At 36.5% G+C, this 13001-nt stretch overlaps 1 protein-coding gene across 3 annotated transcripts in view; it reads right to left on the reverse strand.

The window, feature by feature from the left end:
* CDK17 (cyclin dependent kinase 17) overlaps nucleotides 1-13001 on the reverse strand; it is an 82324-nt gene that overhangs the window by 28409 nt on the left and 40914 nt on the right. For all 3 annotated transcript variants that reach the window (XM_015858675.2, XM_015858651.2, XM_015858669.2), the window contains 2 exons: nucleotides 6476-6640; nucleotides 426-559 (listed from right to left, as the gene is read on the reverse strand). In XM_015858675.2, the coding sequence (XP_015714161.1) occupies nucleotides 426-559; nucleotides 6476-6640 (299 nt within the window). The remainder of the gene's footprint in view (nucleotides 1-425; nucleotides 560-6475; nucleotides 6641-13001) is intronic.

Genomic DNA, 13001 nt, shown 5'->3' on the forward strand with positions numbered 1-13001 from the left:
GGAAGAGAAAGAAAGACTCAAGCAGTCCGGGCTGCTGCTTCTGCAACATTCGTTTTAGAAAGATTACACAACAGTTTCAAGAAAAAAAATTAGCTAAACACCACCACTCCTTCAACATACTTGATGAACTGTACAGAATATGCAGATATTCTAAAAACTACGTATAATAAATTCTTCCTAGAAATTAAAGTTTCAAAACATATTTAGCTTTCAAACTAAGCAGCTCATAAACAAAGCAAGACAATTGTCTTATTTGTGTGTGACAAATGGAGCTAGACATTTTAAGTACTATTGTATTAATCCTCTCCACACTAAGTATGTCAAAATGCTTAAAAATGATTGAGAAGACAACCAGTTACAAAGAACTAGAACAACTCCATTCTCTCTTGTCAATTTAAACAATCCTTATATGAAAAGTAACTTACCTCCATTGAGATTCTTCTGTGTATTCGGTTTCTGAGACAAACACCCGTGGGAGACTGAACTTCATCAGATGATGTTCCAGAAGCTTGGTCACTTTCACCATCTGACCCCATTTTCAGATTTTCATGGACAATATCTTAAAAATAGTTAAAAAAACAAAACAAAACAAAAAAGACCAGTCAGTTTTCCACTAAATTACCTTTCTAGTACAGGCAGAAAACAACAGTGCAGTGATTTCTATTTCAAATGCTCACTGCAGTAATAGTATTCTCAGCACACTTTTCATGGCTCAGGGATCTCAGAATGGAAAAGGAATACTTGATAAAATTCACACCCAAACATTAATGTTACTTTTCTTACTCAGCTTTCAGCAGAACAGACTTTTCCAAAACAAAGGACGGTCAAATCCCTATTTTAATTCCCAGAAGCCACCCTCCCATCAGGATTTCAGCTTCTGACCTTCCTCGTTATCTCTTCCTACTAGCTACTATTGGATTAGAAAAACTTGTGTTTGCAATGGAAAGCTGAGATTCACTAGAAAATATATAAAATATGAGAATATTTAAAAGTTTCAGACTATTTGCTTTGCAAGCGCCTTTAAATAAAAAAACTTTAAATAAATCAACACACAAAACAACCAAAAAGTATAGGTATCATTTTCAGAAGTCCCAAATGTGGAGTTACATGGGGTTGTAGGATCTTTATGAAAACTGAAATCAGTACTTTCAAATATAACCCTGCAGATTCGTCCATCATAAAACAGTTTACATATGTCCTGTATGTACCAAACACATTTCTTTTCTGCCACAGAATATTCCAGACTTTGAAAGTCTATTACTGTAAAGAACGAAGAGAAGAATTGAAGTGGCATCATTAATAGCATAAAGTGACAAATGGTGTGCAAAAGTACACACACAATGTGAAATTGGTCATACAAGCAAGTTACCCTGAGTAATGTTCCATTCTCATCTCTAAAATATTTGAGCTCCAAATTACTACAGATAGGCTTGGGCTGGAAGGGATCTAAAGATCATATAGTTCCAACTCCACCACTGTGGGCAAGGCTGCAGACTAAATACATGCACATACCTAAGAGGTGGCAAAAGACACAAATTTCCCTGACCTCTTCTCTTCCTATTACTAAGCATGATCTTGGACAGTATAAAAGAGATCGTGACAAACAAACTCTACCCTGAAAAAAACTTACATAAACAAAACATGAAAAGTTCAATATACCTCAAAATATTTAGCATTTGCTCGGAACTACAGCAATTAAAAGAAAAAACAACAAATACCACACAGCACACACACACAGAAAGAATGACAGAGAGAGAGGCAGAGAGAGAACATGCATGTTTTATCACTGCCAAGAAAGAAAACTGGCTTTTCAAGAAAAAAACCCTTCAGGACGAAGTTTGGATATCAACACATCTTCTCAAATGTTTGTCTAGTTTAGCTCATGCAGAATCATATCAACTTCAAAGGACTAAATTCTTTCTTAGTACTATGAATTTCTTTTTACAGAAAGTATAAAGGATATTAAAAGAGTAACTCATAAGGTACTTACACAGCATCTATTTTAACTCAATTTGTGTTTAATTACAATTCTTCAAGTACAAATCCCATATACAAAGCACAATTTACAGCAGCAGCATGGGTCTAAATTGAATTTTGATTAAAGTCCAGAGTGTATCAGAATTTTCTCAGGAAGTCGTGCTCAGATTTTAAACAAGAGTGAAAATAAATAAGCTTCACTCCTTGCAGCTTGGTTTCAAACCAAAGGTTCATCAGTACTTCTAGAGACACTTTAGTTTGAACACAAGGGAAAGACTTTCAGAAATTGACTCCCAAAGATCAACTTTAACCTTAGGCTAAAACGATAAAATATTACTTATTTTTGTCAAATCTTCGTAAGCTTTTTCTTTTACAACAGGGTGATCCACCTACTTGACCAAGGAAAATCAGCTGCTGTGATATTTTTTATTTCAGTAAAACCTTTGCTACAGCTTCTGATAGCATCCTTCTGAACAAAATACTGAATTGTGAGGAGCTGTTGACTCCCTTGAGAAGAGATAAGGCAAAGCAATCACCAATGGCACGAAGTTTTAATGGTAAGTGCCAGACCATATCTGGGATGAAGCATATATGTACAGACTGGAGAACGAGAGGCTGAAGAGCAGCCCCATAACACAAGGAAGACACAGAACTATCAGAGAGCATTAAAAGGAAGGCAAAACAGATGGCGGAGGGCCTAGAGAGCACGAGGCATGAGGAGCAGCTGAGGTACCCTGGTGTGCCAAGCGCAGAGCAGAGGAGCTGAGGGGAGGCCCCATGGCGGCTGCAGCTCCTCACAGGGAGTGGAGGGGCAGCTCTGAGCTCTGCTTGATGGGGACAAATGCTTGACAATAGACAGTTTTCTGGACAACGTCCATGAAACTAAAGAGCTACTGTATTCTAAGCTGTGAAACAATTACATCATATAAGAAAAAAAAAAAAAAAAAAAGGAAAGAAACCCTGACAGTTACATGTACATAATCATGTGACTGATACTGTCATACTTCTAAAATACACAGTGTTCCATCTGTGTAAGAGAATGTATCATGAAATTGTTTTAAAAAAACATTATACTTCAAAAAGCAGCATTCACAACCAGAGTACTCCAGTTGACAAAGATAATTCTTCCACTCAAAAGAATACTTGACAAAAAGAACGCAGTAATACACAACTAAGGAATATTTCAAGAACCAGTAACACAGAACCATGCACTTGGGACAGATAATAGAGATATTAGACGACTCTGCTTTTTACAAATCAGTAATGAGAAGACAAAGCTAGTCTGTCTCATTTAAGCCTAAAATGTAGCACTTCAGACTTCCATAAGATGATGACAATCAATCCACATGGAAAACTACTGTGACATGATTAATTCTGCTGTCTGGAGAAGCTACATAACCATGATGGACCAAAATGTTCTAAGTACATTATTTGCTGATGTTACAGATGGTATCCTAACATGAAACATGTGTCTACATTTCTGATATGCTGACTATCCAGCTGCTTCTATCCAGAAAGGTGTGCAGATGTTTTAATTGTATTCTAAAGTGGGATACTTTAAGGTTGTTTTCTTTCCTAATACCTTGACAGTGTTGTTATCTATTTAGGAATGTGTCGTTTTGTTTTATTCTACTGAAAAAGCCCTGATAGAAGCCCATATTCATTATTTTAATAGCATAAGTACCAGAATGAAGCATTCTGATAATTTTATACAGGTATGCATGATGATAATATTTGATTAGCAAAGCTGAAAATCATGCAAATACTTAATTACACTAAGCTTTTCTAAGACAAGTTCATCTGCACCAAAGCCAGCTTGCATAGTCCTCAGAGGCTTTAATAATATTTAATAATAGTGTTTAATAATATATCCAATTGCCATCTCTTACAAAGATGTTTTAGCGTACTCTTACATATCTAATTGAATATCCAGCATGGCTGTGCTATGGAACTTTTGCTGTTAACAATAATAGACTATGAAAGCACTATGAAAATACAATTCTCGTTTCAACTGAGATATTTATGACAAGGAAACAGATCCTCATTACTGTATTGAGACAACTGGTCAAAGCATGGGTGAGTTGCTGCTGCTGTTGAAGATAACCAGCCAGAGGTCCATGCTGGTCAGAATTGGCTTTGGGTATTCCAAATACCACTTCAGTGTTCCCAGTAATATAGATATGGAACAGGGACACCTGAAGTTGGCCCTATATTAAGCCAGATGGGGCACACACATTGTTTATTAATTCCAACTGTTTAAGGATCTACAACATTTCTGGAAGTGCAGGACTACAGGAGCTTTATAGTTATGAGGTATACGAAAGAGAGAAAAACTCATCTGGACCTGCATCAGTGGACTTCCTAAGTGAGAGTTCACCCAGAGAGTCATCTGTATTGTTGAAAAAACATCAAAATAACCAAATGCAAAACATTAAACAAAGACACAATTCTGTCTTTACAATTCCTCAAATTAATCAAAATATTTTCACATAGAAAGGTCTTAAAAAGTGTTTTGAGACTTTACATGTTACCACAACAGCAGGAACTCTGCAGTACATTTAGTGCTCAGAAAACAAGCAAGAAATCCCTCCCAGGTTGCTCAGTGAATTCTCATAGTGATAATCTCATTCAGAAGCAAGCTGTTTGAAGCTGTACTTGTGGCAGACCTAGGTTTATTCTGTGGGTTTTTTTTTTTAGTTTTTTTTTTTTTTTAACCAAGTCATCCTTTTAGAACTACCACTATGTGCTATTTCAAGAATCTCATAGCATGTTCCCATCACTAGCACAGAAAAAAATGAAAGAAAATAGAATGAATAAAAATACACAAACACACAAAAGCCTCATGTAGCATGGGATATTTGACCAATTCTTTTCTTATGTCATTACCCCAAAGGAGAATACTTAAGCATCCTGCTGAGTAATAACCATTCCCATATGGCATGAACAAAGGGAGAAAAGATGCAAAGAAGCAGCAGAGAGAATATTAGCAATTTTGCTTCCACAGACAAATGGAAAAATGCTATTAAACTTGTACAGGTAGGTTAAATTTTCATTAAATGAGATGACAACTAATAAGAGAAATATCAAACTTTGAGTGACTAATCCTTCTAGAGAGAAAGAGGGAAAACACGTGATGAATAAGTAGCACAGTCACTGAATCTATTCTGTACACCTTCGGTGAAATGACAAATTCAATGGCGATCAGTAGATATTAAATATGTGGTACTACAACACCTTCTACAAATTCTAAGTATTAAACACACAAGACTTGATCGCCTTAAAAAGAAAATAAATGCCATTATTCTGTATTACTGAAGTACTAATATTTTTTTTTTTGGTGAAAAATACAACTTTGAGAAAACCAGAAGATGATTAAAAAAACACAACCTGTCAAGGATTTCCCCCTCCCCAAAGTTGAAGCTTATAGTGGAAATTTGGCAAGGAATAGGTTACTGACAAATCTGCCCTTCAAAAGGTGCTACTACACCATTTAAAAGCAACACACAATACAAAACTATACTCTGCTAATCCTTCTGTACACATTTCACATATAAATTGCCATAAAAGACAAAATACTCCTAAGCAGAGAAATCTTTAGTTAAAGAAAAGAAAGAACACACACCAGAAAAAAACAAACCACTTTGTCTTCCCATTAGATTACTGTCAAAAAAAATAAAAAGTACCATGAAGTAGCTGAGTAAAACCAGGAATGAATACTGCAGTCAAAATTTGCATGAGTGATAACAAGGAAGAGTGGATGTAAGATGTAAGTGGTTTGATAAGTATCTTGAAAACTCGTAGCTTAATCTTGAACAAGATCAGTTTAAGTGTCACACACTTTGAAAGAAGAGCATAAGATGAAAAATTCATAAAATTCTAATTAAGCCGACTTGCTCTCATTTTACCAGCATTAATCAATTACGCAGAATTTAAAACATAAAAGCAGGATAAAACATTAATGTTGACTGGAGGCAACAATATGATAAATTAATTGAAACAGAACAAAAAAACATATTTGTAATTCATTTGCCCCACAGAACCAAAAGTATAACTCAAGACACCAATAAAAGATAGTGTCGAGTAGCCTTATTTTATCACTGAAAAACACTTTTTTTCTTGCATTATTGAAAACTCTAAGTAATGCATCGCATTTTTCAATTCCAGATACAGTGATTATCTTCCATTTTCAGTTGTAGTTCTCACCACTGCTTTTAACTGAGCTGGACACAAGGTTCCATCCTTGTAAAGTATTAAGAGTACTTTGCAGCTTTCAGAACTTTTTAACTCCTCAAAAATTCACAGGTTCTTTTAATTGCTCTCATCCTAAAATTCTATGAGATATTCAGTACCTTCAAAGAAATTTTTCCCAGCAACCCCAGAAAAAAAATTAATGCATTCCCTGAGATTTATTGAAGCATTAGAGTAACCGTGTCCCTTGCTAAGAAACAATACAGACATTATTTTTCACAGAATTTAAACAAACAATATAGTAAATTACCTAGTCTGCTCCCATTTCTGGGCATTGCCATGAAAGAGCCGAGGCTGCCCCCTATGACGCTATGTGGTCTTCGTAAAGGGGGCTTCTTGAAAGATCCTGTGTATTGGTGGAGAAATGAGTGCATACTGTGTGACGTTGGAGGCCTGCCATTCTTCACAATAGGCTCTAGAATTCACAGGGATCAAAATATTCATTCCCACAAGCAAGTAGGAGTACCAGGAACGTGCCAGAAGGAAAAAAAAGAAAAGAAAAAAAAACAGTTACTAGACAGGAAATCACCGTTCCATTAACATTGTTGTTCATACTAACAGTAGACCACAATACTACAGCCATTTCTCTACGATAAATTAATACAAAACGTGGCATTAAATGTTTCCCAAATTTCATCTATTAAATTCTGTCACTCTACTGCAGGATCAGTAAACAATCTGAACATAAAGTCTGAAAATGTAAATAAGAACAGAAAGAGACCTTCAATATTTGTTTTTTTCCTTCAGAATTAATGATTTGTTTGATTGCACAATGTCTCATCTTGACTATAATTTAAATAAACCAGCTGTTAGATCAACTCTCACAACAAGCAAACTCAACAGCAAGCCTTTAGAAATACTCACGCTCTCAAAACTCTTGAGAGTCACTCGTAGTGAGGGGCTTTTGCTACTGGAAGTCCTTAGAAAGAAACATACCTGTCCATACACACACCACAGGGGTTATGTCACAATTAAGGTTATTTGTAATTCTGGTATCACTTAAGTATTAAAACAGTTATTTTGGCTTTCTTGGATGATGTCTCTAACAGCCTGCTGCAATTAGACTCAAAACCAGGATTGTAAGACATGTTTTTATTATTATAATCACTGATGATTACACTCTCTGGAAGAAACAGGAGAAATTTTAAGTTCTGATTCACAAGTGTGTACACAAACCAACTGTGCGTGTTCTCCCAGTACCCTGATGTCACACATGAACTAGATGCAAAGGGTGGCTCAGGATCTGAAGAAGTCTCCACTAAAAACAGGGAGGTTTTCCTGCTCCAGCAAGAAGCAGAACAGAAGGCAACTCACATTGCCTGTCACAAAACTAGACCATCAGCCAGTGATTAAGCCACTCACACAAGAACTTAATGCTTTTACTACAGAAAATATGCACAGGGGAAAGGAAGCTACCCACAAGCACTAAAACCATACAGTAGGGAAATGCTAAAAACCAAAGAATTTGAGACTAAATGTATCAAAAGGATGCTTCAGATTTGACTGATCTCATTTTTCTACCATTTGATTCTTGCCACCATTACATATGCGGGTGGTTTGGTGTTACATAGAGGACAGAAAAGCCAGCACCTCTGCACAGTGCAATTGCTGTTGAGCAGAGCCTCCCGGGTGCTTCTGGGGCCACTGTTGTGTCAGAGAGCAACATGGGATCCTGTTTCATCACCCTGACATCATCTGTACACGCAGGGATCCCAAAGCATTCTTTGTCCTTCCAAAAAAAGCACCATCTAGCTAGGGGGCAGAATATTACAGCAAGCAGAATTTCATTGAGGAAGGAACACAACAAATACTTCACAACCCAAGCAATTAAAATGGGGCTTTGAAGGGAGTCCCCTCCCTCCCCCACAACTCCCACACACGTGCAAAAACCATGAGGATACATTACCAAGATTGGTTTGAAGGAAGAGACTAAAGTACAGACAGGAAGGCCAGGGACTTGAAGAAGAAATTATGCAGGAAATGTTTGCATATAACATGAATAATACATTAAGACAAAAAGGGCTTTAGCACAGCTGCTGAGGAAAAACAAACTAAAAAAAGGCTTCAGGCAGAAAACAGAATTTGAAAGGACATGTCAGCACACGTCTTTTACACAAAAATTTACATTTTGCATCAAAACAATGGAGTTTCTCTTTACAGTGAAAAAGTAAGATGCCAGGATATACCTCATAAAGGGTCAGAAAGTACTGAAGGAGTGATAAGGAAGGGGCAGGGCCACATGACTGGAAGCAAAAATGCTTACAAGCAAGAGAGTGCATCATCTCAGTCTTGTCAAATCGCAATCAGCGTCACCGCATTTACATTTGCTGACAATTCTGGTATCATAATCACATTTTGCTGTACCCACACATAAGGACTACATTTGCATTCATGTACGTACAGTGTCGGTAATCTCCACTGTATGTTATGGTTTTGCTTACTTGTACCACAATTAATCTCTGGGAACCGTGGAGCACATTAAAAAGGTCAGAACTTGGCGTTAAGTAGAGATTAAGTTTTATGCTCATTACAAGCATGAAAGTGTGATGAACAAGATATGTTTATTTCAACAATGTGTTTCTGTCATGGCACTGGTAACTTTGCATATCTTTTACAGTTTAAAACAAAAATAACATCTTAACATATAAAAACTCGGCTTGATGATAAACACAGATAAAACTAACAGCAAGTTCATATAAACAAAAGTAATACTTATTATACTAAGATCAAATTATACAGAAATAACTTTTCTCATCATAGGCAACTATTATCCTTCTGTGTAATCATTAAGTACTGTTCTAAATCGTGAAGCCCACTATAAAATCTAGCAAAACTAACTGAAGTCATGTGGTAGGCCAAGTGTTACTACCCTCAAACAATGATATGAACTATTAGAATTCTCATGACTGAAATCAGCATTAATAGTACCTAACTGTAAGATTTTTTTTGTTTACAATCCTAACAACATTAATTTAGGAAAAAGGAAGGATCATAAGCAGTTTTCTCTTTGCAAAGGTATAACAAATACTTGCAGTCTGATAGGCATTTTGTTATAGATAACATATCTAGTTTAATTTGCAATGTGGTACGTTATCAGATCTAGAATAATGTCCATGTGAATTCACCACTGTGAATTCCTCCATGCAGAATCAACAGTTAACAAGTAAGAATTGGAATGAATGCTGAAAACGATCAGCAAAGACCTGCTGGAAATTAATTTACAAGGCTGTTACTTATTATTTTTGCACATTTTTAAGATACAAGCACTTAAAGGGAATGCTTTAAAAAAAAAAATGTATTAGCTCTCTCTGTCCAACAATCACAAAGATCCCAAAGTTCATACTGAATTTCACCTACTCTCATAATCCATTTTTTTGCACAGCTATTAATATTTTGAATCATTACATTTGAAGGGTAACACTGCAGTTTTTATGGTGAGAATTTGGTGTAACTGATTCTTTTTGAATGAGACCAAACTATCTGTAAAAGTTATACACTTTTATTACATACATTTATAAACTGCCTCACATAATTTTATCCCCATGGTTATAGGTTTGGTTTGTCTTTAAAAAAGTGTTTCACTATATAAAAATCATATTCCTTAAGTCAGCATCACTGTACTCAATAAATGCAACTCAATAACTCCCCAAAGGCTTTGCTGACATGAATTTCTGGTAGAAGAGTAGGTATTTTCATGGCACTATTGGTTTAATATTTTGAATAGTCAAAATAATAAGGGAATAGAGAAACAGCAGAAAATTCACCATGCAAATCACAGAATCATAGAATGGCCTGGGCTGAAAAGGACCACAACGATCATGCAGTTCCAAACCCCCCTGCTATGTGCAGGGTTGCCAACCACCAGGATCAGGCTCCTAATATCTCACCTAAACCTCCCCTGTTGTCTCAGTTTAAAACCATTCCCTCTTATCCTATCACTGTCCATCCTCATAAACAGCCATTCTCCCTCCTGTTTATACGCTCCCTTCAAGTACTGGAAGGTCACAATGAGGTCTCCCCAGAGCCTTCTTCAAGCTAAACAAACCCAGGGCCCTCAACCTTTCCTCATAGGAGAGGTGCTCCAAATGTACTGATCTATCACACTGAGTATCATACACAGAACTGGTTTTTCTCTCTCAAACAGCGTAAAACTATAAAGACAGGGCTCTTAGAACCACAACAGAGATGACCAAAGGTGGTAAACAGTTGCTGTGAGAATGCCTGTGCAACCTAGGACTCTTCCTCCTTGATAAGTGACAACTGAAGAAGATGTAGCACAATCGGCAGGCTTGTTGGAGAGCAACTTCACCAGCCGTACCCACCTCCTCCAGCACAAGAGCAGGACCCTGCTAAAGCTGACGTAAAACACACGGAAGTGGTTCTTCACAACACACGTCTCTGGAAACTCCTCACCACACAGGACGTGACGAGGACCAAAAGCATACCAGACGCCAAGGGGAGACTGAGACCTTCTCAAGGTTACTAAATACACAGAAACTCGCCTAGATGAGGAAGTCTCTGAACCAGAGACAGGCAGAAGACTTGACGCAAATGCTGCTGAGTACATTTTGGGGTTTAATCTCAAACTCTCCCTCAAACATCACCTTCAGAGGCAAATTATCCACAGCTCCGTTCATCCTCACACGGCAAGAGCTGCTGCAAGGGTGCAGCTGTGAGGGTTTTGCTCCTGCTACCACAGCCATTCCTGCATAGGCCCAAGTAATCATCTCTGGCTCCTTCCTCAACTGACTCTGTAAACTTCAATTACAAACCGATAAGCCTCCTAATGTGAAAAACAAGCTGAAAGACAGACTGCTAAATTGCTCTTTCTGAATTATTTTTTCTCAGTAAGTACTATGCTCTCTTTGTATTCTGGCTACAAAATAACTCCAGTTTCAGCTCATCTTTCAAGAAGTAACAACCAAATTTAGTTCAACTCTTAAATTTCTCAACAGATTTCATTTCATTAAGAAATGTACTATTTGTCTATTACATTCATAATGCAAATATTTTATTCAAATAAGACAAAAGTTAACTGAATCATTAATACTTTTTGAAATGTGAATGTATTTGCCTTTGAAAAATTTGTATATATAAAATATAAATACACTTTGTGTATTTATATATCTACATATAAATATATAATAGCGTATTTTTATTTATACACACATACCCTTTTTATAAAGCCAAATGCATGCTATTATGTTAGGTCTCTCAGTTAAAAACTGGGCAACAAAATGCCTACATACTATTGTACTATTTGATTTTCAAGCTTGGTTTACGCTGAGCTGTTTTATGCAATTTGAATCGTTTTCTCATATTGCTTGTATCCTATCACTCAAACTCCCATTACTATTGGCGCAGCACAAATTAACTACAACAGCACTACCAAAAGTAAATACTCTTCCACACACCAACAGTCTGGCTTACTGTTGTTTTAAGAGCTGCTAAACCACACTGACTTGTCGTAGAGCACAGGCATAAGTTTTAAGAACATACTAGAACCCAGAAAGGTACCACCTGTCTTGCTACATTTGAAATTATGTAAGTGCTAACAAACATCTGAGAACAGAAAAGAACTCGAGTTGCTCAAAATTTTCAATTACAAAGCAATAAAAAATTTATGCTCATAATTATGAGCACTGCCAGTGTAGAGTAGAACAATAGACTATATAACCAAGAACACCATCCAAGGAATTAATTAAACCAACTATTTTATGAGGCTATAAAGATGTCTTGTCTTTTCCCTTTAACTGTAATTTAAAGTAACCACAAATTCTATCCTGAAATTATTCCCAAATTCAGTATTTTTTCAATAAAACCTCAGTGTTTCTTCTTCTTATCCATCCATCTTAACAAAGGGCCATACCACTTCTTCCCTGCGCTGGATTTATTTAACTGGATTTAGTTAATCTGAGTTCCAGAGAGACTGCAAATTGCTTGGCATTTCTATGCAAGACCTCAGCTACTGTCACATGTCACTCAGTTGGTGGATTAAAGAAAGAAAGTGTTTTCATTAGGAATGTAAATGCGTTTTAAAATACATTTTATGAATATCTAATAGAAGATATTCAGCTGTCTCTTTTATTTTTTTCATGTCCCATGAGTACGTCTATTGTGTGACTGAAAGACTGGGCTGGCTTTCATATGCCACTGTCTAAGTTTTGGAATATTTTCTTCAGATGGCTTTATTAAAGAATCAAAATCACCTGTCATACATGATGACATCTTCCCTTTAAATCAGGCATCACTGATAGAGCTGAAAAGTCTACAGGAAAATGCATTATTCAGTAACCACTCTCCATTCTGGAGATTAAAAAAAAAAACATTCTAATAAATAAACATATATTTAAATTTCATACAAATAAAGTAAACAATTGGAGTTTCTGCTAATAAAAATAAGTTAGATGCCGGAAACCCAGATTCAATGACCTCTGAATCTGATATATAATGAGGAATGAATCCAGGTGTGCTCCACATTTTAAGTAAAGATAAACTTACGTCACAGCAAACATGACACAATTCACTGATGCTACCAAAAAGATATCCCTAGATCCTGCTCTGGCAAAAAGAAGGCTTCTGAACTAGGCCATTGCAGTGCTGGCCCTAACACAAGGGAGAAGGAAGAATCTCACTCGTCACTTTAAGCTGCAGAGCCTGACTCAGGATTGGCTCAACTACAAGCAAGGGCTCACTAAATGCCCTGAGAATCAGCTACTAGTTTTTGTAGGACAATACGCAGTTCCTCTTCCACCCACCTTGACCTTACCCTTGTT

Source organism: Coturnix japonica, chromosome 1 (genome assembly GCF_001577835.2).
Source record: "Coturnix japonica isolate 7356 chromosome 1, Coturnix japonica 2.1, whole genome shotgun sequence".
NCBI lineage: Eukaryota > Metazoa > Chordata > Aves > Galliformes > Phasianidae > Coturnix > Coturnix japonica.